General features: G+C 47.1%; 1 protein-coding gene across 1 annotated transcript; it reads right to left on the bottom strand.

The window, feature by feature from the left end:
- Nucleotides 1–2,870: 2,870 nt before the first annotated feature.
- Nucleotides 2,871–22,112, bottom strand: F12 (coagulation factor XII). The gene is made up of 14 exons (XM_084839441.1): nucleotides 22,013–22,112; nucleotides 18,988–19,024; nucleotides 16,549–16,645; nucleotides 16,291–16,361; nucleotides 15,917–16,024; nucleotides 15,273–15,407; nucleotides 11,493–11,597; nucleotides 8,163–8,334; nucleotides 7,829–7,929; nucleotides 7,424–7,745; nucleotides 7,149–7,285; nucleotides 6,600–6,746; nucleotides 5,535–5,683; nucleotides 2,871–3,262 (listed from the first exon to the last, which is right to left on the bottom strand). The coding sequence occupies exons 1-14, from the start codon at nucleotides 22,082–22,084 to the stop codon at nucleotides 3,107–3,109; spliced, it is 1,809 nt and encodes a 602-aa protein (XP_084695567.1). The 5' UTR covers nucleotides 22,085–22,112; the 3' UTR covers nucleotides 2,871–3,106.
- Nucleotides 22,113–22,139: the final 27 nt, after the last annotated feature.

The following is a 22,139-nucleotide window of genomic DNA, read 5'->3' as shown; positions in this document are numbered from 1 at the left end:
TGGTGTTTTTGTTTTGTTCTGGTATTTTGGCCCTGCCCGTTTTTTCCTTTGTCCCCTGCCCACCGCTGGAATGCACCCCCCAAACTTCTCCATAATGGAATTTGGCACTTGGGCTGAAAGAGGTTCTATACCTGTGGGCTACAGCCTGCTAGGCCCCAAGGAATGGCTCGGCAAAAGTGGCGGAAATGTCAAAGGAATATGCAAAAACTGCAGTTGATTTTGATTCGCACACAAGGTTCCACATAAAACATGGGCTTCTTGGCATAGCAGTTTCTAGCACACTACTCCTAGGATGGGGCATAGTTAGCTCCTTAAGCAGAAAGAGACACATGCCCCGTTGATGGACATGTGCTTTGCCATGTACTGCATAGTGTGCTGGTTCTCCGACAAAGTAGAAATATGGATGGTTTGGAACTGTATCTTTACATCCCAGTTTGCTGAGAAAGTCACCATACTTTGTACCTTCTTCTGAGACTGTTAAGTCTCTAATGAACTCTTTGGTCCTTCTGAACCATACACCTACACTTGGAGGCGTCTTGTCTTGTCTCTGTCACTAAGTGTCAGTTTCCATGAAGCTTGAACCCTGCTAGGTTTGGGGTACTCCTCCCACCAATGATGTGTCCTTCCTAGCATATAGAACAGTCTCCTCCGACCTAGTGCCCTCTAGATGCTGGCTGGGGATGATGGGAATTGGACTATATCTGGAGGGCACCAGGTTGATGGCGGCTGATACAAAATCATAGAATGTCAGAGTTGGAAGAGACCTTGGAGATCATCTAGTCAATGCAGGGACCTTCCAGCTACAACATCCCTGCGATGGGTGTCGAGCCTCTGCTTAAATGCTTCCACTGAAGGAGAGCCCACCACCTCCTGAGGCAGTCTGTTACACTGCTGAACAGGTCATACTAGTAAGAAATGTCTTCTAGTGTTTAGATGAGATCTGCCTCCTTGCCATTCTTTCCCATCCATTGGTTCTAGTCCTCCTGCTCTCTGGAGCAGTGCATGCTCCATCTTCTGTGTGACAGCCCTCCAGTTGTTTGAACACAGTTATCCTGACTCCCCTTAATCTTCTCTTTTCCAGGCTAAACATACTCTGCTCTTTTAACTATTCCTCATAGGGCTTGTCTTCTGGTCATAAAGTGGTAATAAGGACTGAAGATGGAAGCAGCACTGGGGAACCTCACGAGAATTACAATTGGATGACAGTGATATCTGGACCACCAGCACCACCCAGTAAAATTCCATTAACGAGGCAGGCAAAGCCTCGTCTGGAAGCACCCTGGGTTCAATGTTTCTCATCACAGCCAGTACAAATTTGCCCTCCATGCTTTGAGTCTTTTACCAGAGATAGTGTGGACATGCGCTGCCCTCTGGTGTTCAGAGTCTGCAAAAATTAATAAACCACCTATTTGTTGGAAGGAAAGGTTCCTCCTGTGCAAGCACGGAGTCATTGCTGACTCCTAGAGGGATGCTGCTTTCGCTGGCGTTTTCATGGCAGACTGTAGCAGGGTGGTTTGCCATTGCCTTCCCCAGTCGTGACTACCTTTCCCCCAGCAAGCTGGGTACTCATTATACCAACCTCAGAAGGATGGAAGGCTGAGTCGACCTGAGCTGGCTACCTGGGACCCAGCTTCCACTGGGATCTAACTCAGGTCGTGGGGAGAGTTTCAGTTGCAATACTGCCGCCTACCGCTCTGCGCCACACGAGGCTCTTATTTGTTGGAAAGAGGTATATAATTCCACCCTCCTCCAGAACATTTCTCTCAATTTGCCCCTCTTGGAGGGACATGCTTAAAATACAAATGTGCCTAAATCAGGCCCATTCATCTTGGCACTCCTGTGCTAAAAGCTCATTTGTTGAGAGGCAATTCTGAGCATTCATGGGCTTCACCATCTGGGCCCACAGCTTCCATGGGTTCTGTACATGCAAAATTCTGCAAATTACTTGGGAAGACAGACGGACTAATATCAGCATACTAGAAGAAGCAAAGGCCACCAACGTTGAAACAATGATTCTTCAACATCAACTTCGCTGGATCGGCCATATTGTTCGAATGCCTGATTATCGTCTTCCAAAGCAGCTACTCTGTTCCCAACTTATGAATGGAAAATGGAATATTGGTGGACAGCAAAAGAGATTTAAAGATGTTCATAGAATAGTAGGGTTGGAAGGGGCCTACAAGGCCATCTAAATAAATATTTTTTTTAGATTAGCTTTAAGGCCATGTTCTTAAAGCTAATCTAAAAAAATATAACATAAGCATTGAGAACTGGGAAGCTTTAACCCAGGAGCGTTCCAACTGGAGGTCAGGCTATATTAAAGGCACTATGGACTTCGAAGAAGCACGAGTACAGGGCGAAAGGGAGAGCGGAAGGCACGTCAAGCAAACCCTCGCCGTGACCGCCTTCCCCCTGGAAACCTATGTCCTCACTGTGGGAGGCTGTGTAGATCCAGAATTGGCCTTCACAGCCACCTGCAGACCCACTGCTAAGACTCTGTCTCTGGAAGACAATGTTACTCGGTCACGAGTGATCACCATGATGATGATGACATGCAAAAACACACCTGTTCAGGCTCTCTGTCCCCCTCAAGAATGACACACAGGATGTTGCCTGGAGCTTAAGAATATGGGATGTATGGAGACAGCGAGAGTGATAAATGTGCCAGTGCTCTATGAGGAGGACTAAGGCATGGAGAAGAAATGTGAGATGTTCAGGAGAGAGCAAGGCAGAGAGCTGGCTGACTTTCCAATGCATTAGAACAGTTGGTGGCCACCCTAGTGAGGATGTGAGGCAACCAATCAATCCCAGGTGGCACTAGTGCAGTACTCCCTTTTCCTCAGAAAAGACAGTGTCAACATGTAACGATGGCTTATATTGACTTAAATTGCTTGATGTCTGGTTTATTTTATGGTAGACAACACACACAACTCAGTTAGGATGGGGTTTTTTTTGTTTTGTTTACTCAATGTCTATCTAGTGGAATGGCATGCACACAAAACGAGAAGATCGATGACAGTTGTAGAACATGACACACACACACAAACAAAAAGACACCTGCACAGGTTTTGGGTTTGGTTGTAGAGGAACTGGACTTGTAGGCTTGCTAATAAATCTTGCTTTTGATCCAGTCAAGGTAGTAAGCAACATCGGTGTAGACCCCAGGCTTGTTCACCTGTGCGCACCCTGTGCCCCAGCTGACAATGCCACGTAGGATGGCCCCGTCTTGCTCCTCACACACCAGGGGCCCACCAGAATCTCCCTGCGACACAGAGGCGGGGGGTGGGGCACAGATCAGAAAAGGCCAGCATTAAATCTAGTTGTTACAAATCCCTCTACTACCTCAGCTTCCAAGAGCTGTAATGAGTGAGCTGTCATTTGGATGTCAGGATTCTGGTTCTGGTCACTTGGTGTTGCAAGTGACCAGAACTTTTGCCAGCCCTGTGGCCTCTATGCTCTCTGGGGAATTGCTGCTGTGCCTGTCCGGGGCCCAAAGCAGTTTGAGGTGCACAAGAATAATTTTTTAAAGGATGGCTGCCAGCTTAGTTCAGTGCTCCATCCAATGATCACTGAGCTCTTCCTGGCCTGTTATAGTAAACCAAAGAATATTATAAAGGATAGGGAAGTAAAAACTGGTAAGGTAGGAGGAGAAACAAAACAAAATATACATTTATATATATATAAATATATTTAGCCTCACACATAGTTGTCATCTAAGGATGCAGCACAACCACCTACTAACGTGATCAACCTGTGAAACTAGACAGGGCACCCGCAATAAATGTCTGCATCCAGGGGAGTATCTTCTCTTCATTAATTGATTGTCAGCTGCTATCACAACCTAATGCAGTCTGGCTCCCGCACCTGCCCACCTGAGGTGAGGGCATATTTTGGTCCATTGGAGAGATGGGGGCTAGGTATCAATGTCATTTTAACCTTTTCTTGTCCACCTGGCAAGAGGAGCTTAGCAGTTAAGGAGAAAGACTGTATTAACAACCACTGATGGTGAGCGGAGATGCATTTCTGGCTAATTTTGTTCGGCAAGGGGAGAAAGTGTATGTGCAGAGGCTGATCAAACTGTAAAGCAGTGGCAGACAGAAGATACTTTGGGATCTACTGGCGGATGATTCATAGTAGATCAGACTTACAGGTGTTAGGCAGTAGTAACCACATAAAAGGTCCTCCCTACTAAATTTGGCTGAATCGCTGATCTCAGATGTAGATTTGGACTTGTATATACAAGCCTCCTCATTATATGACTCATAGGGTACCATAGTTAATGGGCTGTGCGCCCCTGTCCCCAAGCCACTATCTTGCACCTGGCTCAGGTTGGTTGATCTCATAAAAAAACCAAACCAAACCCCAAACCCTGAAGTCTGACCATGTCTGCTGTAAAGGGTGGCCCAAATATCCATGCATGGGAAAGAAATTTGTGTACGAGGGGCTGAGAGGGGCAGGTAAGAGGAGAACAATGTGCATGTATTCTGTCAGACCCAGAAGGTCCTGCTAATGCCAATCTTTCATTCATTCAAGTATACCCTGCCTTTTTTCCGAGGAGCCCAAGGTGGCATGCATGATCTTCCTCTCCATTTTATCCTCACAACAGTCCTGTGAGGTGGATTAGACTGAGAGTCAGTGAGTGGCCCAACGTTGCCCAGTGAACTTCATGGCAGAGTGGGGACTAGAATCCGGGTCTCCCCAGTCCTAGTCCAACACTCTAACCGCTACACCTCTCCGGCGCTCACAGCTTTAACAAGGCAGTTTTGACCTTCTCTTTAATCTGTGGGTTTTGGTTGCAGCAGCTATTGAGGAGTTGAGCAGGCCAATCGTTTTCAAGGCACCTTCGTGTGAGTACAGAGAGAAGGGTGGACTGGCTGGGATTGTGGTGGGAGTAGTTGAGGGCCTCAAATACAGAAACAGTACTGCAGAGGAAGGTCTCTTGTCAAGGAGTAATCTAGCATGTCGGACCTGGGGTATGCTGCAGGGAAAACTCTAGGCTACAGTATGGAAGACTCACTGTTCTTCAAAGTGCATTTTGGGACACAGGATGAATCCAGGGCTTGATGCAGAGATTGACCAGGGGGCTCTGAATGTGTGGTTAGATGGGGGGTTGCAAGAAGATTGACTAGCAAACTTGGCTAGCCCTAGTGCTGGCTCCAGGTTTTAGAGGGCCCTTCGGCAAGACACCGTCAATGGGCCCCCTCCTTCACTGAGTCCACCTTCTCACTACCATTGTCACCAGCCGCTCTTGCTCCTCATCCTCTTTCTCATTACGGCTACCACTTCTTTGCTTGACAGGCAGAGAGCCAGTGAACAAGTAGGCAGTGGCCAGAGTGAGAGGAAGGTGAACAAGCAGGTTGCAATGGTGAAGAGGAAGGGCCCTCGTTAGTGGACCCCCTGCTGGAGTGTGGGCCCTAGGCAGGTGCCCAACTATGCCAACCCTTGGCGCCAGCCCTGCTGGGTCCACCAAAAGGCTGGGCTGCACTGTGTGTCAGAGGCCTCCCTGTGCTGCCATCACTTCACAATAAACTCACCTGACACGCATCAGACATCCCATGCATGTATCCAGCACAAAACATGCCTTCTGTAATGCGGTTCCCGTGCACCTTCTGGGCACGGCACTGCTCCTGAGGAAGGATAGGCGCATCTGCCTCCTGCAGATTCATAGAGAGTTTGTCAGCTCCTGCAGGGAAAGAACAGGGCTCCAGTGAACAAATGCATCAGAACATGCATGTGGCCTGTTACCCCAATTTATATTACAGAGTGCTGGGCATCTGGGTGGCTGGGAAGGAATGGTTCTCTTTAAGATGACCTGGACCTGTCTTCTGCATTGGCCTTATGACCGTAGAGGGAACTCTAGACATTTTAGCTCCACAATCTGCTGGCAGCCTAAAGCAATCTCTCTTGTACAGAAGACTTTAGCTGGGTTCTGTGGACTGCCTCTGCTGATATGACTGTTCATGAAATCTCCTTTACTCTATAGACCAGATATGGGCAACACGTGGTCCATGGAGGGGCACCCAAGGGTGTCCAAGGGAGTATGTGTGTGTATGTATGCGGGACAGTGGATGGGTGCATACTCGGCAGCAGTGATGGGGTGTACCCCCCGGGGGGGTTGAAACTGGCCCCTGGGAGGCCCCAAAGGTGCCTACCTCTGCTGTAGATCAAGATGGAAAAGACACGAAATAGTTGTAGGAGGTGTGGGGTACCTTGTTTTGCCTCCTACAAAATGATGGCTTATATTACCTCCAGGATCAGAGACAGTTGCTTGCTTGGGAACAAAAGGGGGTGGGTGCCAAATTGTACTCATGTCCTGCTTGTGGGGCATCTGGTTGGCTACTGTGCAAACAGAATGCTGGAATACGTAGGCCTTTGCTCTGATCCAGCAGGGCTCTTCTTATGTTCTTAGTGGGCATTTTGGAAATGGCTGAGAAGGGAGGGACGGGGAAGAATACGAGGCACCAGCCTCTCTGTCCCCTAACAAAACTCTGCAGGGCACATGATAGGGAATGGCAGCCAGCCAGCAGGCTTTGTTCTTTATGGAACAGGAACAAGGCCTGTCCTGTCTTCATGTCTGTTTTGGACCACTTCCTTCACACCTTCTTGTGTACGTCCCCATCCTGCGATCTGGCACTTCTTGCTAGTGGCAAGCGTTGTCTCCTTGGAGTCAGGCAGGCAAACAGGGGAAATGGTGCGCGAAAACTCAGCACAGCGCCCTTGTGCCTTCTCCTTCAACCGCACCAGTGCTGGAGAGGGTACAGGACAGCAGGTTAGCAGTGAATCAGGGCTCAGGGATGGGGATTGCAGGCAGGCAGAGAGAGGACTGAAGGAAGCTTTTATTGTTCTTGATGGAGCCTGGCTGGCCTGGGAACAGAGCCTCAGGCTGAAATGAAAGTCCCTGCTGCAAGGCATATTAAGCACACCTCTGGCCTGCCAAACTGCAGCCTGATCATTCCCGCTCCCTCCTCGGGCTGCAATGCATGGATTAGGGCTTTGCAGTTCTTCTAAGAAGGGGACCACCTTGCCCTTTAATACACCTGAAATACATATGTGGACCTTTTGGACTTGGGAAAGATTAGCCAGATGGCACAGGTTGGGCTGGCTGCACCATACGGGAAGATGGAGGAAACAAAGGAAGAGATGCTCACCAATGTCATGGTGCTTGGTGATATCAGAATAATTCTCATGCAGCAGATACTCCTGTACTTGGAGTTTCAGGGAGGCTTCAGGGTTGGACTTGTAGATGGTCTGGCCCAGCACCACTGAAACTGTGGACACATCTGGCCTACGGTACAAACCTTGCAGTCAGCAGAGCCTTTTATGGATCCCAGCTAGATTCTCTAGAGTCAGCAACAGACTCTCTTTCTAGCTGTCCCCAGCAGGCAGGCCCAGTCATGCTCTGGGAGAAGAGAACAAGACTTGCCTGTACTCCAAACAATGTGCAGCTGTCAGGATCCAGCAGGAGGTGATGAGGCTCCCTCCACAGAACCGCTCCCCGATGTACATGGCAGCCATGTAGGGATGGGAAGCAGGAAGCGCCACCATGCCTCCCACTATGCGGGCGCGTGAGGAGGTGATCTTTGAATAACGCTGCCTGCAAGTTGGAGCTGAGTCAGACTCAGGCAGGACACTGAAAATGGTCACGAAGACTGGGGACTGCACGCCCTGGGTGCTACTAACAGTCATGTCTGGGAACATCTGCTCCATTTCCGAATATGTTCCTATTTCCAGTCTTACTGTGTCACCTGTGGAGAAAGAAACCTGGCCTGTTCATTTCTGGGCTTCAGCCACACCCCAGTTCTTCCAAGGAGAATGATACGGGCCTTACCTTCAGTTCTGAGATGACAGCGGGTGACATTGCAGAATTCCCAAGTGAGTTGCCTCTCTCGCACCACATAACACCATGGCTGGCTGTCGTTATCTGGGTTTCTGCACAAAGGAAGCGACTGGTCCTCTCTCAAGCAAGACCAGCACTCAGCAGCCTCCCCACTCCCCTCATTTCTGTTACCCTTCATCTGCCCCACTCTCTGGGTGCAGCTCTTTGGCCCTTCCCATCCCTGGGCCCTTTGCCCCAGATGCACCTCTCGTGCCCCCTCCACTCTCTCCTGTTACTGTGTCCCTTGTTAACGGTGCCCACCCATGACAAGGGCCCTACAGCTCACCTGCAGAAGCTGTGTGACCCCAGACCCAGGCTGGCTGCATTGGTGGAGTTGCTGGAGTACTCGTCATGCAGGAAGGGGGAGTCCCAGGGCAGGCAGGGTGTCCCTGAGTGACTGCTCTGGGCCATGCCTCGGTACAGATGCCCATTCCCACTGTAGCAGGTCTGATTGTGGTCTAGGAAATAAAAAGACCAGGGATGGAGCCTCATGTGTCTAAGAAAAACATGAGGTCCCGAAGAAGGCTATCTTTTCAAGCCCCTGTTTCTGCTGTCCCAAGAAGACAGCCACTCCTCACCATACTTAGAGCATACACAGCCCACCACACCTTAAGAACATAACAGCCAAGATGAATCAGACGAAAGGCCTATCTGGTGCAGCATCCGGTTTCCCACAGTGGCCAACCAGATGCCTTTTGGACACCCACAAGCAGGACATGAGGGCAAGAACAGCACCCTCCTGTTCATGTTCCCCAGCAACTGGAGGTAACATATAGCCATCATAACTAGTAGCCATTGATACCCTTATCTTCCATAACCTTCCTTCAGGCTTCCTGAGCAGCACACAAGGCTGGCCTGAGACATTTTGCTGCCTGAGGTGAAGGACAGGATGGCATCTTCCCCTGATTTCACATACAAAAGCAGACTAGACTTGCTACTGAACCTGACTTCAATATTGGCAAAGAGACAGAGTCCTCTCTTGCTGCTTGGGGCAGCAGGCTAGCTTAGGGGGCACAGGTCTGGCCACGGGGCACCCACAGCTCTGTTCTCCAACACCTTGTTGCCACTCCTTGCCCCTCAGCATGAGGCAGCTGCCTCACTCTGCCAAAGGGCAGGACCAGGCCTGGATTTCTTCTTGCCTAATTCTTCTTGAAAGAGGGAGGCTAGCACTGGGAGAGGGGGCTCGAGTCAGGCATAGCGTAGGCTGAATTCCAGGAATCCTAACCAGTGCTTGCCCCTGTTCTCTGACAGATTATGAATATCCACATACTGCTGTGCCCCTCCCCCATAATCCCCGCCCCTTCAGAACAGAGCTTCCTTGACCACTTCATGCCAGGGGATCTGAGTAGTCCATTTTGCTACACATTTGGTTTTAAAGTGGGCCTGACTATTTTTCTTCACCATCTCACTATGGATTTGTTTAAGAATGTAAGAATAATATAATCTTACTGATCCAGAACAGCAGTTCCTTTCAACCAATATCCCATGCCACCCTCATCGTCTTAATTGTTGGGCCTTGGTTATTCTCTTTATTTGTGAATGTATCTAGTCCTTTAAAAACACACCCACCCAGTAATGCTGTTGTGATGAGCGCGCTCTGTGTGAACAACGTATTTCCTTTGGTTTGTCTGAAACACGTTGCACATTTAATTTCACCAGATGGTTTCTCACTTTAGCATAAAGAGTATAAAGCCTGTGTCGCAATAGTAGTCTGACAATGACTGGATGAAAATATGTTTGGCCACTTCCCTTGGGACTGGAACAATTTTCAGGGGCATTTCCTTCTTTCCCTCCCTCTTCCTCTCTCAATTTCCCAATTATGTCCCACAGCAGCTTCTCTTTAATGAGCACCCCAATAATATGACCTCTTCCCACTACGTTAAAGCAAGCCTCCCCTCGCCATAGCAAACAGGGTCTTCCAACCTCCCTCTCTCTCATTCACCCACACAATTAGCCTCCCTCCTTCCAATAAGAAACCCCTCCCATTACATGAAAGCATAGAGACCCACCTCTCCTTTGTTGCAGGGAAAGGGGGTGTTCCAAGCCCCCACTCAAGAAGCTCACCCCCACCCCCACATTCATCTGGGCCTGAAAAACGAAAGGTGAGATGGGGTTGAGGAGAGAAGAAAAAATCCTACCTTTCTCTCACCTGCCCTGAGCCAGAGCTATCCAATATGGTGCCAGTCTTGTGCCCTACCTACTCTAGTCATGTCACCTTGCCCACTACCCCTTCTCACTCTCTCTCTCTCTCTCTCACACACACACACACACGTACTCACACACAAATACACAAACCCCACCCATGCACAGGGCATCATGGGAGGAGCAGCAGCGGCCCCTCCCTCCTTGCTCTCTGATTCGTTCCGTTTGAAACATAGAATGGGGGGGTGAGTGTGGCCATTGCCCCTACCAACCACCCTGAGGCCTTGCAGTACCCCATGAAGCCTGCCTGTGAAGCAAAACTAATAAAAACAAACCCAAATAGAAACAGAAAAAAGGAAAGCGGGAGGATGCAGGTAAAGGAAGTTGAAAACATGTGCTGTCAGATAAGGTGCTGTTTGGTGCAGAGCAAATAAACCGGCACTGAACCATAGAGCAATAGGAGACTGTTTGCTGCAGAACAAATAAACTTACTGTTTTGCTATTAAAGCTCAATCTTTGAACTTTTTCGAAGTTTTGAAATTTACTGCATGTCTACACTGCTCAAGCTTCAGTTTTTAAAAAAGAATGAGCAAAATTGATCTGGTAGTTCTCTAGTAATAAGCGCTTCACTAACATATTGTTATATAGATGGAAATCTGTACCTTATTTTCCCTCAGTGGGTTCTGTTATGATGCTCGTTACTATTTCTAAGGTATTTAGTGTATTTAGAGGGCAAAGAATGTCTCAGTCTTTAGATTACTTATCTTAGAGCAACCTTGTGGGGTAGGGTCATTGCAAGTCCTGTTTTACAGATGGGAAATTGACACTGAGAGATGACTGGTTTAGGGCCAGCCAAGTGAATCTGTAGCTCAGGGCTGAGAAACGTGTGCCCACTCCAGATGCTGTTGGACTGCAACCCCCATCAGCCCTAGCAAGCATAGCCAATAGTGAGGGATGATAGGAGTTACAGTCCAAAAACCTCTGGAGGGCCACATGTTCCCCATACCTGCTGTAGCTTAGTGCTTTATCTGCATGTCCCCTGGGTCCATATCCATTGCACCACACACATTCTTTGTGTGCGTATATGTATATCCCTTTGGAGATGGGGAACCAAGACTGTACATAGTACTCAAAGTATTCCAGTGTTGATTTCTATATTGTCTTCTATCCCTTTCCTAACAATCCATAACATTATCTTTGCATTTCAACAGTGGCAGCACAGCCAGCTGATTCTTTTAGAAGCTATACAGTGCAGATTCCTTTATAGAGTAGTAGGATTCTGCTCAGAATTCAGGAATAAGACATTAATATACTTGGAATAACCTTTCCCAGTGTGTATCACTTTTTAATTTTTTTTTTTGCCAACACATACATTCCCACCTGGCCATTTCACCACCCACTCTTTAGCACAGCTTCAAACTTAGGTAGTTATAAATATGCATACATGTACATTAATTAATATCTACAAACATACCTATGTCACATAGTGGCCCAGAAAATCCTTCAGGACAGCCACAGACCCAGGTATGCTCCAGCTCAGTGCAGTGGCCTCCATTCAAACAAGGATTTGTTGCACATGCTGTCAGTCAGAGAAAGCAATTTAGATCATAGGAAGCTGCTTTATGCCAGGTCAGACAGACAATCTGTCCACCTATCCCAATATAGTCTACTCTGGCTGGCAGCCTCTCTCCATCCATGGCCTTTAAGTGGAGATCTCTTTTTTTTTTACTTTGTTTTATTTAATTACTAGTGTAAACCCCTTGTTGCCACAGGGGCTAGTTGTCTGGGAATGATTGGATGCAAATACGTTTGGCCGTTTCCCTTGTGACTGGAACAACTTTACACAGGATGCACTGATGTAATTTTTAAAAGAATAAACTGACTTATTAAACTTAAAATAAAAGTGTAAAATAAATGTACTGTAATCATTCTGGGAAAACAACATTAGGGGTAAATGTGAAGCCATTTTTATGTTGTCCTTGGCATTCAGTGTCAATAACTTGAACTTTGATGATGGAGAGGCAATGAACTTCTTTTTAAAAAGATCATTTAGCATTTCTTTAAGTTTCAGTTTGAAAACACATGATTTCAGATCAGGTGCTATTTGGTGTGGAGCAAATAAAGCGCCACTGAACTGTAGAGTAATAGGAGACTGTTACAGAGCCAATAAATACACTGTTTTGCTATTAAAATTCAATCTTTGAACTTTTTCAAAGTTTCAAAATTTTCTGCACATCTATACTGCTGAATCTTCAGTTTAAAACAAAAATGAGGAAAATCAGTCTGGTAGATCTCTAGTAATAAGTGTTACACTAACTTATTCTTCTATATATTGTGCATAGTACAATGAGCTTATAGTCAATAAATACAATAAAGGGCAACTATTCAAACAAAAAGAAACTGTGTTCTTGTCTGAATTGCATTAACAGTAGAGTGTTCTTAGACCACCCCTCATTTAATTAGATCCCTCCAAAATGAGGGGTATCGGGGCCTTATAGGCCACCATCCCTGTGTTGACAAATGCAATGAAGGGAAACCAGATTGCCATGAAGTGGTCATGTTTGGCCATACCTCTCAGAACTCTGCCATGGAGGGTTAGTTTCTCTGAAAGTGCAATTTTAGGCAGGGATCTTGTACATCCTTTTCTGATCATTTTAACTGGTGCCAGGGATTGAACCTGACACCTTTTGCACACAAAACATGCACACACAAAACTAAGCTATAGTTCCTCTGAGACAAAAGGAAGAGAGGTCTAGCTCAAGAACATAAAGTACAGTTGAGAAACCACCAGTCTAGTGACTTCTTAATAACACTCCCCTTTCCCTGCTTTGATGGTCGGTGACAGGGGTGGACAACATAGTGCCCTCCGGACCTTTTGGACTACAACTCCCATAATCTCCAACATTGGCCATACTGGCTAGGGCTTATGGGAGATGAAGTCAAAAACATTTAGAGGGCACCAGGTTGCCTACCTGTGATCTATGATAATCTTAATTTGCTGACCCATCAGCTAAAGAACAAACCTATTCCTTCTGCTCCATTCACTGTGTAACAACCCCATTCCTCTTGCCTCATCATCACACAGGGAGATGACAAAGTCTGCACTCCCTCTGTGCTTTATCTCCTTTGCCTTATGTTCTATGAGGCAACTCTAGTGACACAAGGATGGGCTTGCTCAGTCCCTGGAAACCACTCCTTCTGGCATGGAATCCCAGCCCTTAACTCCAGCTGTGTGGAAGGTGGCTTTGGTTAATACCACATGTATGCTCATTGTAGCAGTCTGCTTTAGTATGGCTTTTTAAGTTCAAGGAGTCAGGACTGAGTTGCCAACATTTTGTCAGGCCTCTGCTCCCATCTGTGTCTTTAACAGTTGCTTCATCTGCAGTCGACATTAGCAAGCTGAAAGGTTTATCTCCATGCTGTGAAAACCTTCAGATACTAATATCTGCAGATCAAGAGGCACAGAAGCAGAACAAGTCATCTTTTTTCCTAGTCAGCTGGCAACTCTAGACTGAATTCTGGCACTGGAAAGAGGCTCTGTGGCTAGTCTCTGTGAGCTCTGTCTCAAATGAAGCCATCATGTTATGATTAAACTACAGGATCATGATGGTGTTTATATTATAAACTGTATAGACTCTAGAATAGGGGTGGGCAACTTGTGGCCCTTCAGATGTTTTGGCCTACAACTCCCATCATCCCTCACAATTTGATATGCTGGCTAGGTCTGATGGGAGTTGTAGGCCAAAACATCTGGAGGACCACAAGTTGCCCGCCCCTGCTCTAAAATAAGAAAGAAAATGATAGTGATGTAATGGAACCAGAACATGAGGGAGTCCTGGTACTTTTTTTTGTGTACATCATCCACTGGCACAGTCTTTGCCAGTGTTGTAAGCTTGAGGGGTAGGAAGACAGGTCTGCCCTGGGCCATGATCCCTTTGTTAAGCAGGCTAGGCTCAAACAGAGACTGGCCCAAGGTCACATGGCTGATCAGGGATATGAGCCCTGTTCTCCTCAGCCAAAGTCCAACATGCTAACCAGTACACCAACCTTTGCCAGCTCACTGTTCTATGACTGTCAGCTGATCCTATGATCAAATGGCCATTATGTTATGTACTACTGCTCTTTGGGGTAAATACATTATAATAGATCAACCCAGCAGCCTACATTTTCAGACTTTCCTTGAGGGCACGGCTGTCACGATGGCCTCCTGCACTTCAAAATGTACCACTACACCATTGGATAATAGAACTTTCATTGCAATAAACCAGTGACAACTGCTTGCAAGAATTTACCTTTTGTTTTGAAGAATGCATGTGTTTAGGGGGGTTCAAAAGATCACAAGAGTTCTAACCATTTGGAAATACGGTGATGACAATCAAGGGAAGGCATGACACTGAGAACAGCAACAAGGCCGGTGTTGTCAAAAGTTCTTCTGTTACAGTTGATTCTAAAGCAATTGCTATAGGACATGCGTGGTAGAATTCTCGCAATATAAGCCTTTTTGATGAAGAATTGTTCGGATGAACTAATTTATACAAAGTGTGATTCAAATGTTTTATAAGTAATACTATTGGGATATTAAGGGCCTAACTACACCATTCGTGCAATTGCATGTAACACAATTCCATCAGCCTTTTTTAATTTTTTAAAGAGAAAAAGCTTCTTCAGGCAGCGGGAGCGGAGAAGTGGAGGTAGGCAGGGAAAGGATTAAGTACCTCTCCATTCAGATATCTGCACTCCAAATCAAAGATTCCCAGAGAGGTTTTTCTCCTTAAAAAAAAATGGTTACTGTTTTGCTACATGCACTTGCATGGAATGTTTAGTTCTGAAAATGTTTAGGTCCTGGAAATAATCAGAACTATGATATAGTGGATGATACTCAGCGATGAAACTTTGTGCTGTCAGACTTTGGTAGGAGTATGAATTAGAAACTACCTTTTAGTGGTAGGGTAGGTAGCTGCTTCCAATGAAGCACAGGCAATCTCTTGACCACACTGGAGGCCTTACCTCATCTGACAGGAACAATAGCTGCTTTGGCTTTCCCCATCCACTAATGCAGTCCTTGCCAACCTGGTGCCCTCCAGATGTGTTGGACTGCAACTCCCATCATTCCCTGCCAGCATGCTTTTCCATACTGACTGGCAATGATGGGAGTTGCAGTCCAGCATAACTGGAGGGCACCAGGTTGGCAAGGGCTGCACGAATGGCTCAATCTCTCCCTTTTGTTTGTAGCCTGTTTCTGCCCAGCTCTGACCCTTTTCATGAACGCGCTTGCAGTCAATCTTCTTTCCTTTGCAATGGCACTCCTCCAGTCCAGTAGGCAGATGGTACTGCAGCCAGGTGTCCTTCCTGCCAATGTGTAGCTGTCTTCGTGTTCCAAAGCAGCTTTCTGCAAAGCAAGGTCATGGGGTGACTCTTATCTCTGAACATACCTGGTGCAGCCAGCCTGCCCTTTGGAAATGGGCCAAAAAAGGCAGCATCTACAAGCCTCCATTTATAGGAGGCCTCCATGGCCATCAATAGGAGATGTCATGCCTTAGAAAATGGCCTTTAGGCTCCTTATGCATCCCAGTACATCATAAAAATCTCCATGCTGATTTTTAGTTATTTGGTACCAGAAGGATAAGGAGCTGAGTTACCAACCCTGACTGATGGTATGAGCTTCTGGAAGTTCAGCAGCCCCTTTTATAATGGAGGCATGGCTCTAAGCCATTTGATCCAATGCATTACTGGCTGGGCTGTTGGCCTCAGGGAGGAGAGTAATGAGAGCATGTTTGCCCCAGTATAAAAAGGCTTTTTAGTTGGCCATGGTGCCAAGGGAGACACCTGCCCATGGCAAGGATTAGGCCATCAAAGAGCCAAACCAGATCAACAGCTCCAGAGCTCAATCTCTGGTACCTTTCTCGCAGCGTCTCCCATGGAAACTGGCTATACAGATGCAATGGAACCCAGTTCTCCGAGCTTCACAGACACCACCATTCTGGCATGGGTTAGGGTCACAGTGTCCTACAAAAAGAAGCCAAGGGTCAGCCTTTGGCTAGAAGTCTTAGTCTTTGGGCTATGTAGACACCGCAGTAAGGACTGGGCAGCCATGCCATTGGCTGTAAAGCCTGACACTGCTGGTAGCTGAAGCAATTCAAGACTTGTTTTTTGGGAGACCATTGCAACCCTTAACAACTGGAGGACAACATACACAACTTGGTGGCGACTGTCCCATCACTCCAGTCCAGCTGAAGACTGGTTGACATCTCCAGTTTCCAACACTGACTCACCTGTTAGTCTCTCTTCTTTCCCACAGTACCTCCATTTTTCATCTCGGTCGTAATTCTCTGTGGTGGCGCACCTGATAGGAAAGAGTCTTGTGTCATGGAAGGAACACATAGAAGCCAAAATGGGAAGTTGCAAGTTCCTGTGCATACCTCAGCCTAAAGGTCCTTCAAGGCCCGATGTGTCCCCTCTTCCCTCCCAGCATGCACCATAGTTCACTCTCTCCATACGGCCCTGGCTCTGTCTGGTGAAGAGATGCTTACCAGAGCCGAGAACGAACTCTACTCTGGAGGCAGGAATGGTGGATTTTGCGCTGGAAGCGGAAAGGGAAATGGCAGGGCTCCTCACTGGATGCATGCTCTGCAAGGCAAAAGACGATGGGCTGCTTCCATTGCATACAGGCCCGAGAAGGAGGGAAATATAAAGGCTGATATATAGCTCTCTCCTGTTCCTCCTGGTCACCTAGCAAGACTGTCCTGCTTCTGGTCACCTTCATGAGCCTTTGGAAGTGACAGAAGACTCTCAGGGCCTTACATTTTTCATGCAGTTGTTGCACCATTGTTTCACAGGGTCCAGACTTTTTTCCTCATAGGAGCACTTCTGTTGCAGGGAGATCACATTTTCCCAGCAACAGATGAAACATTTTGCCTCATTATATGTCATTCCCCTCACCTGCCCAAGCTACGGCAGCCATCTCAGGTTGCAATGCAACGTGGCTGAGAGAGAGTCAAGGGGAACCAAGGCTGATATCCATGGCAACAGTGACACGCTCCTCTCTCACATATCATATCATATCACATCATATCATCATATATACTAACAGCAAGCTCCATCTCTGAATGCCAAGACTTATGTAGTCTAAATGGCACCATCCACGCACAAGAGGAAGGAATCAGCAGGCCTGGGGGAACCCCAAGGTTTGCAGAAGTTAAAAAAAAGAAAAAGAAAAAATATATAAGGAAGGGACCTCAGGAGCCCAATGAAAACTGAACATGCTCAGTGGGCATAGTACAGACTGACTGATGCCGGGTTGGGGTGGGGGAACAGAGAAAACTGTGGGGAAGGTGGTGGGCTCTCCCACACTGGAGGCATTCAAGACGAGGCTGGACACCCATCTGTCAGGGATGCTCTGACTTGGATTCCTGCATTGAGCATTGAGGGGGGTGGACTCGACGGTCTTATAGGCCCCTTCCAACCCTACTATTCTATGATTCTGTGAGGGGGAATGAAAGGAAGTTTGTTGGAAGAAGGTGTGGCTGGCTGCAACCCTCTACACGTAACATTTTGTTGCAGGTCATACTTATGCTTTTTAGAGAGGTGTTTGTTTACACACACACACACACACACACACACCCCTGCCCCTTTGCTCCCCCAGTAGATGGTGAGTGCTCCAGTGTTCTACACTGTTCCACTCCAGTGGGAGTATTTATGTAGCCTGTTACACTGAAAACAGAAACTGACAAATACCAACAGAATACTCCCTTCCCTGCAGCAGCCCTTTACCATGGTGTGAAACTCCCCACCCAACCCTGCCCCACTTCAGTTCTAAAATGTGAGCTCACCTCTCCAATGCTCAAGCGAAAACATCTACACAGCTTAAAACTAAAAAAGCTGTGAATACTCCATTCTCCCCACAGAATGGTTATCAGTCCTGCAATGACAAGGCTCTCACTCCCTCACATCTTTGGCAAACGACTATTGCACTATTTAACTGTGAGGTGTGTGGGTGTGTCGAGAAATGGACTGGCATCAGCTCCTGCCATTCCTGGGCAGCTTCCACGGCTCCAGCACCTCAGCAAGGGCTTACCACTCATTCCTGCCCCAGGCCCACCTTAACTTTTTTTCCTGGCTGGCACTCCAAGCAGTCGCTGGGCAGCTCAGTCTGGATGCCATGATAATTTCCCACAATGCCCCCAAACAATACTAAATCAGGGGTACAGTGAGAAATTAACCCGGAGGCTAGACCCATCTGCCTGGTGCTGCTCAGAGGACTATTGCGGCTGCCCACTTCTAGGGCCCACCCAAGGAGGTTGTGGCCCACCAGAGGGCTCTTTGTCAGGGCCCCCTTAAATCAGGAGCTGGCAAGGAGGACTAGGGCAGCCATGTGTCTTACTTCATAGAGAACATTCCTCTACCTGAAGGCATCCCCCGTTTCCAGAGCTGCCCAGTCCAAGCCAGGTTAAGAGATAAAGAACCATGAGAAAGGGGAGCAGGGGCCCTGAAGTCAGCCATCCCCAGTTAGAACCTGGACAGCAGACTGAGCAAGGTACACAGGTCTCTACCTAAATTATAGTAATTCTATCTAAACTATAGGTATACTTTAGAAATTAGGTAATTTCTACCTAAATTATAGTAGTTATTTCTAGGTTTGCACCTATACAATTAAACTAGCACATGCACATTTCATTGAAATCTTTTGTCCTTTTGTGGTGGTATGTAAGCAGGGGGGGCGCTTTCTTTGGTGATCTGGCAAGGCCTGGCATGGTGCCAGCCTTTGAAAACGTAGGACAGCCTTGTTCAACCTGGTGCCTTCCAGTTGTGTTGGATTACAATGCCCAGAACACCCTGCCAGCTGACTGAGGAATTCTGGGAGTTGTAGTCCACTGCACCCAGAGGGCACCAGGCTGTGGGAGGTTGTTCTAAGAGTTCATCCTGCGGCTACTGTTCCTTGTCCAGCACAAACACATAGATATGAAACTCACCTTCATGCTCCCTCCTGGGTGGCTTATGATGTAGATGCTGTGAGAAAAACAAAAATCAATGGCTTTGTTGCAGCAGCATAGGCTTCTTTTTGCAGCGCAGTCCATACGTACCAGCCCAGGCATTTTTTTCTTTCTCATTCTTTGCAAACCAACCTCCATTCTGAAGAGAGGGTTTCCAGGGACATAAAACACCTCGAAGCCTGCTGATGGGCTTGCATTTAATTGGCCTGTAGTGAGCTCTGTAGGATTATCTACCTATACATCGTTAAAAGCTTTCTGTCCAATCTCCACTCCCATGCCTAGTTCCCACCTAAATGTCTATCCTGCCTAGTTCCTCCTACAAGACCTCTAAATTGTAAGGGGGTACATATAATCTCATGATGGATGGGTAAGTCTTTTAACAAATCTTGTTAGCAATTTTTATTTCATTTTCTATTAGAGATGTTTAATTAGTTGATTCATTATATGGATTTTAATCAGTTAAATTTGCATATGAATGCAAATGGGTTTTAGGGTAGCAGCTGGTGACCATGGCAGTGAGAAAGTAGACTCACAGAAGGAGGGGGCCCGTTGAGGACCAGGGACCTCAAAAACCTGGAGCTGACATTCAATAAAGCAGTAGCTGTGATGCCCAGGGCATTCCTTTTTTCGGTTGTTATTTGTTTTTAGATGATGTACATAGTTTATAAGCTGTATTTTAGTTTTGTATTTGTGTTACCATTGATCTGTCATTTGCCATACACTCTTGGTTTAAGCAAAAACAGATGATCTATCTGTAAAATCTCTGGGCTGCTTGTACATTGGTGCTGTAATGGGGTGTGGGGAGGGGAGGAGTACGGAAGGCTCTTGTGCGGCCTATACAGCAAGCTTACAGGGTCATAGAATCATAGAATCACAGAACAGTAGGGTTGGAAGGGGCCTACAAGGCCATCGAGTCCAACCCCCTGCTCAATGCAGGAATCCAAGTCAGAGCATCCCTGACAGATGGCTGTCCAGCCTCGTCTTGAAGGCCTCCAGTGTGGGAGAGCCCACCACCTCCCCAGGTAATTGGTTCCATTGTCGTATTGCTCTTACAGTCAGGAAGTTTTTCCTGATGTTCAGCCGGAATCTGGCTTCCTGTAACTTGAGCCCATTATTCCGTGTCCTGCACTCTGGGATGATCAAGAAGAGATCCTGGCCTTCTTCTCTGCGACAACCTTTCAAGTACTTGAAGTGTGCTATCCTATCTCCCCTCAGTCTTCTCTTCTCAAGGCTAAACATGCCCAGTTCTTTCAGTCTCTCTTCATAGGGCTTTGTTTCCAGTCCCCTGATCATCTTTGTTGCCCTCCTCTGAACCCTCTCCAGTTTGTCTGCATCCTTCTTAAAGTGTGGTGCCCAGAACTGGACACAGTACTCCAGATGAGGCCTAACCAGTGCTGAGTAGAGGGGAACTAGTACTTCCCGGGATTTGGAAGCGATGCTACTATGAATGCAGCCCAAAAGAGCATTTGCCTTTTTTGCAGCCACAACACATTGTTGGCTCATATTCAGCTTGTGATCGACAACAATTCCAAGATCCTTCTCGCTTGTAGTGTGGTTGAGCCACGTATCCCCCATCTTGTAACTGTGCATTTGGTTTCTTTTTCCTAGGTGCAGAACTTGGCATTTGTCCCTATTAAATGTCATTCTGTTATTTTCTGCCCAGCGCTCCAGTCTATCCAGATCACTTTGAATTTTGTTTCTGTCTTCCAAAGTATTAGCTATCCCTCCCAATTTTGTGTCATCTGCAAATTTGATCAGCATTCCCTGCTGTCCTAGAAAGTTTCTTCCATTCTTCAGCTGAAGCCCAGAAGCCCAGCTGAGCTTGAAAAGAGCTTGAAAGAGGAGCTTGGAAGAGTGGAAGCAACAGCGACCAAAGCAAAAGAGATGACTGCTGTTCTCATAGGGTGCCCACAGCACGATGGATAGGAGTGAGGGAGATGCTCTAGCTCTTATGGCTCCACACAAATGAACAGGCACCAGATTGAGGAGTCCCCATCTCAATATTATATGGCCCATAAAATATATGGGGGGGGGGGTAGGTAGTGGCCTTACTGCAGCAGGATTGCTTGTTTGCTTTTTAAGTAGCACAATAGACACATCTCCTGTGCAGGAGAGGGAAATATGTATCTTAGAATGATACCTTTTTTAAAAAAAAAGTTCACAAAATGGTTGGGCAATATTGTGAGGGAGGAGGTAGCCTTGCAGATGTTTTCCCATGTTTTCCCAGTTTTATTTGGGATTGTGTGCATGTGTGTAGTGTTTTGGGGGTGGGTGAGAAGGCTGACCTTTTAAAAGGCTACATGAGGGCCTCCATGGTAGCAGGACGGAGCAGAATGCTCAGTTTCTGTAATCAGAAACCGAAATGTAAAAACTTTAAAAACCTTTCACATTTTTTCGGAATTGCGTAGGCCTCAGGAGGGGGATAGGAATGCGTCGCCATTCTCCGGTGATGTCAAGGGTACGAACCCACAGAGCTTTCGCACAGTTTCATACAGGACTTCAAACAGCAATGGAAATAGAGGGGAATGACCCAAATTATGCAATTTCTTCTCAGTGGATATTTGGGTTCCCTGGAACATCTGAGTAACAACTATATATTCCTTGAGTCATAACACAATAGACTAGGAAGAAGGCTGCTGAGAATCATGCCTCACAATTCTCAGTCCTGCAAATCCCAAGCCCCAAGAATGGGCCTGAACTATTAGGGGGCATTGGGGGGCAGGAAGCAAGCTTTGCACCTCATCCCCCATGACTTTGAGCCTTTCCTTGCTCCTTCTTCATCTTACATACCTTACCAACCACTGTGGCCTCCCTCTGCCCTTCCTCTTTGATGCCCACACCAGGGACAAACGTCTCATCTATCTAGTGGACAAACTGCATATCTCAATTGTGAATGTTTTCATGGGGCCTGGGATCTGGGTATAAACTATAATGGACCTAGGGGGGGACCTCAGCAGAAAGGGAGAGATCAAACAGATGTTAAACGGATGTGCTGGGATCTCACCGGGAACGACTCCGCTGGGCTCAGAAGAACCACAAAGAGCAGCAGCAGCAGAGGCGGCAGCAGCGATGTCATGGCAGTGCCCAGACAAGGATGAAATGGCGAGGTTTGTGCTCTGCTTCAAGCAAAG

The sequence above is a fragment of the Heloderma suspectum genome, chromosome 2, assembly GCF_057233095.1.
Source record: "Heloderma suspectum isolate Gila_16-S chromosome 2, 16-S_ref, whole genome shotgun sequence".
Lineage (NCBI taxonomy): Eukaryota > Metazoa > Chordata > Lepidosauria > Squamata > Helodermatidae > Heloderma > Heloderma suspectum.
Note: the sequence above shows the minus strand (reverse complement) of the source record. Positions and strands in the feature narration are given on the sequence as shown.

What these genes read in the sequence shown, in the direction of transcription:
- F12 (XM_084839441.1), bottom strand. Translation starts at nt 22,084, where the DNA reads ATGACATCGCTGCTGCCGCCTCTGCTGCTGCTGCTCTTTGTGGTTCTT. An exon ending in AGAGTTCGTTCTCGGCTCTG is followed by an intron (nt 16,362 to 16,548) that starts GTAAGCATCTCT and finishes CTTTCCTATCAG; the next exon opens with GTGCGCCACCACAGAGAATT. An exon ending in ATGGGGACGTACACAAGAAG is followed by an intron (nt 5,684 to 6,599) that starts GTGTGAAGGAAG and finishes CTTTCCCTGCAG; the next exon opens with GAGCTGACAAACTCTCTATG.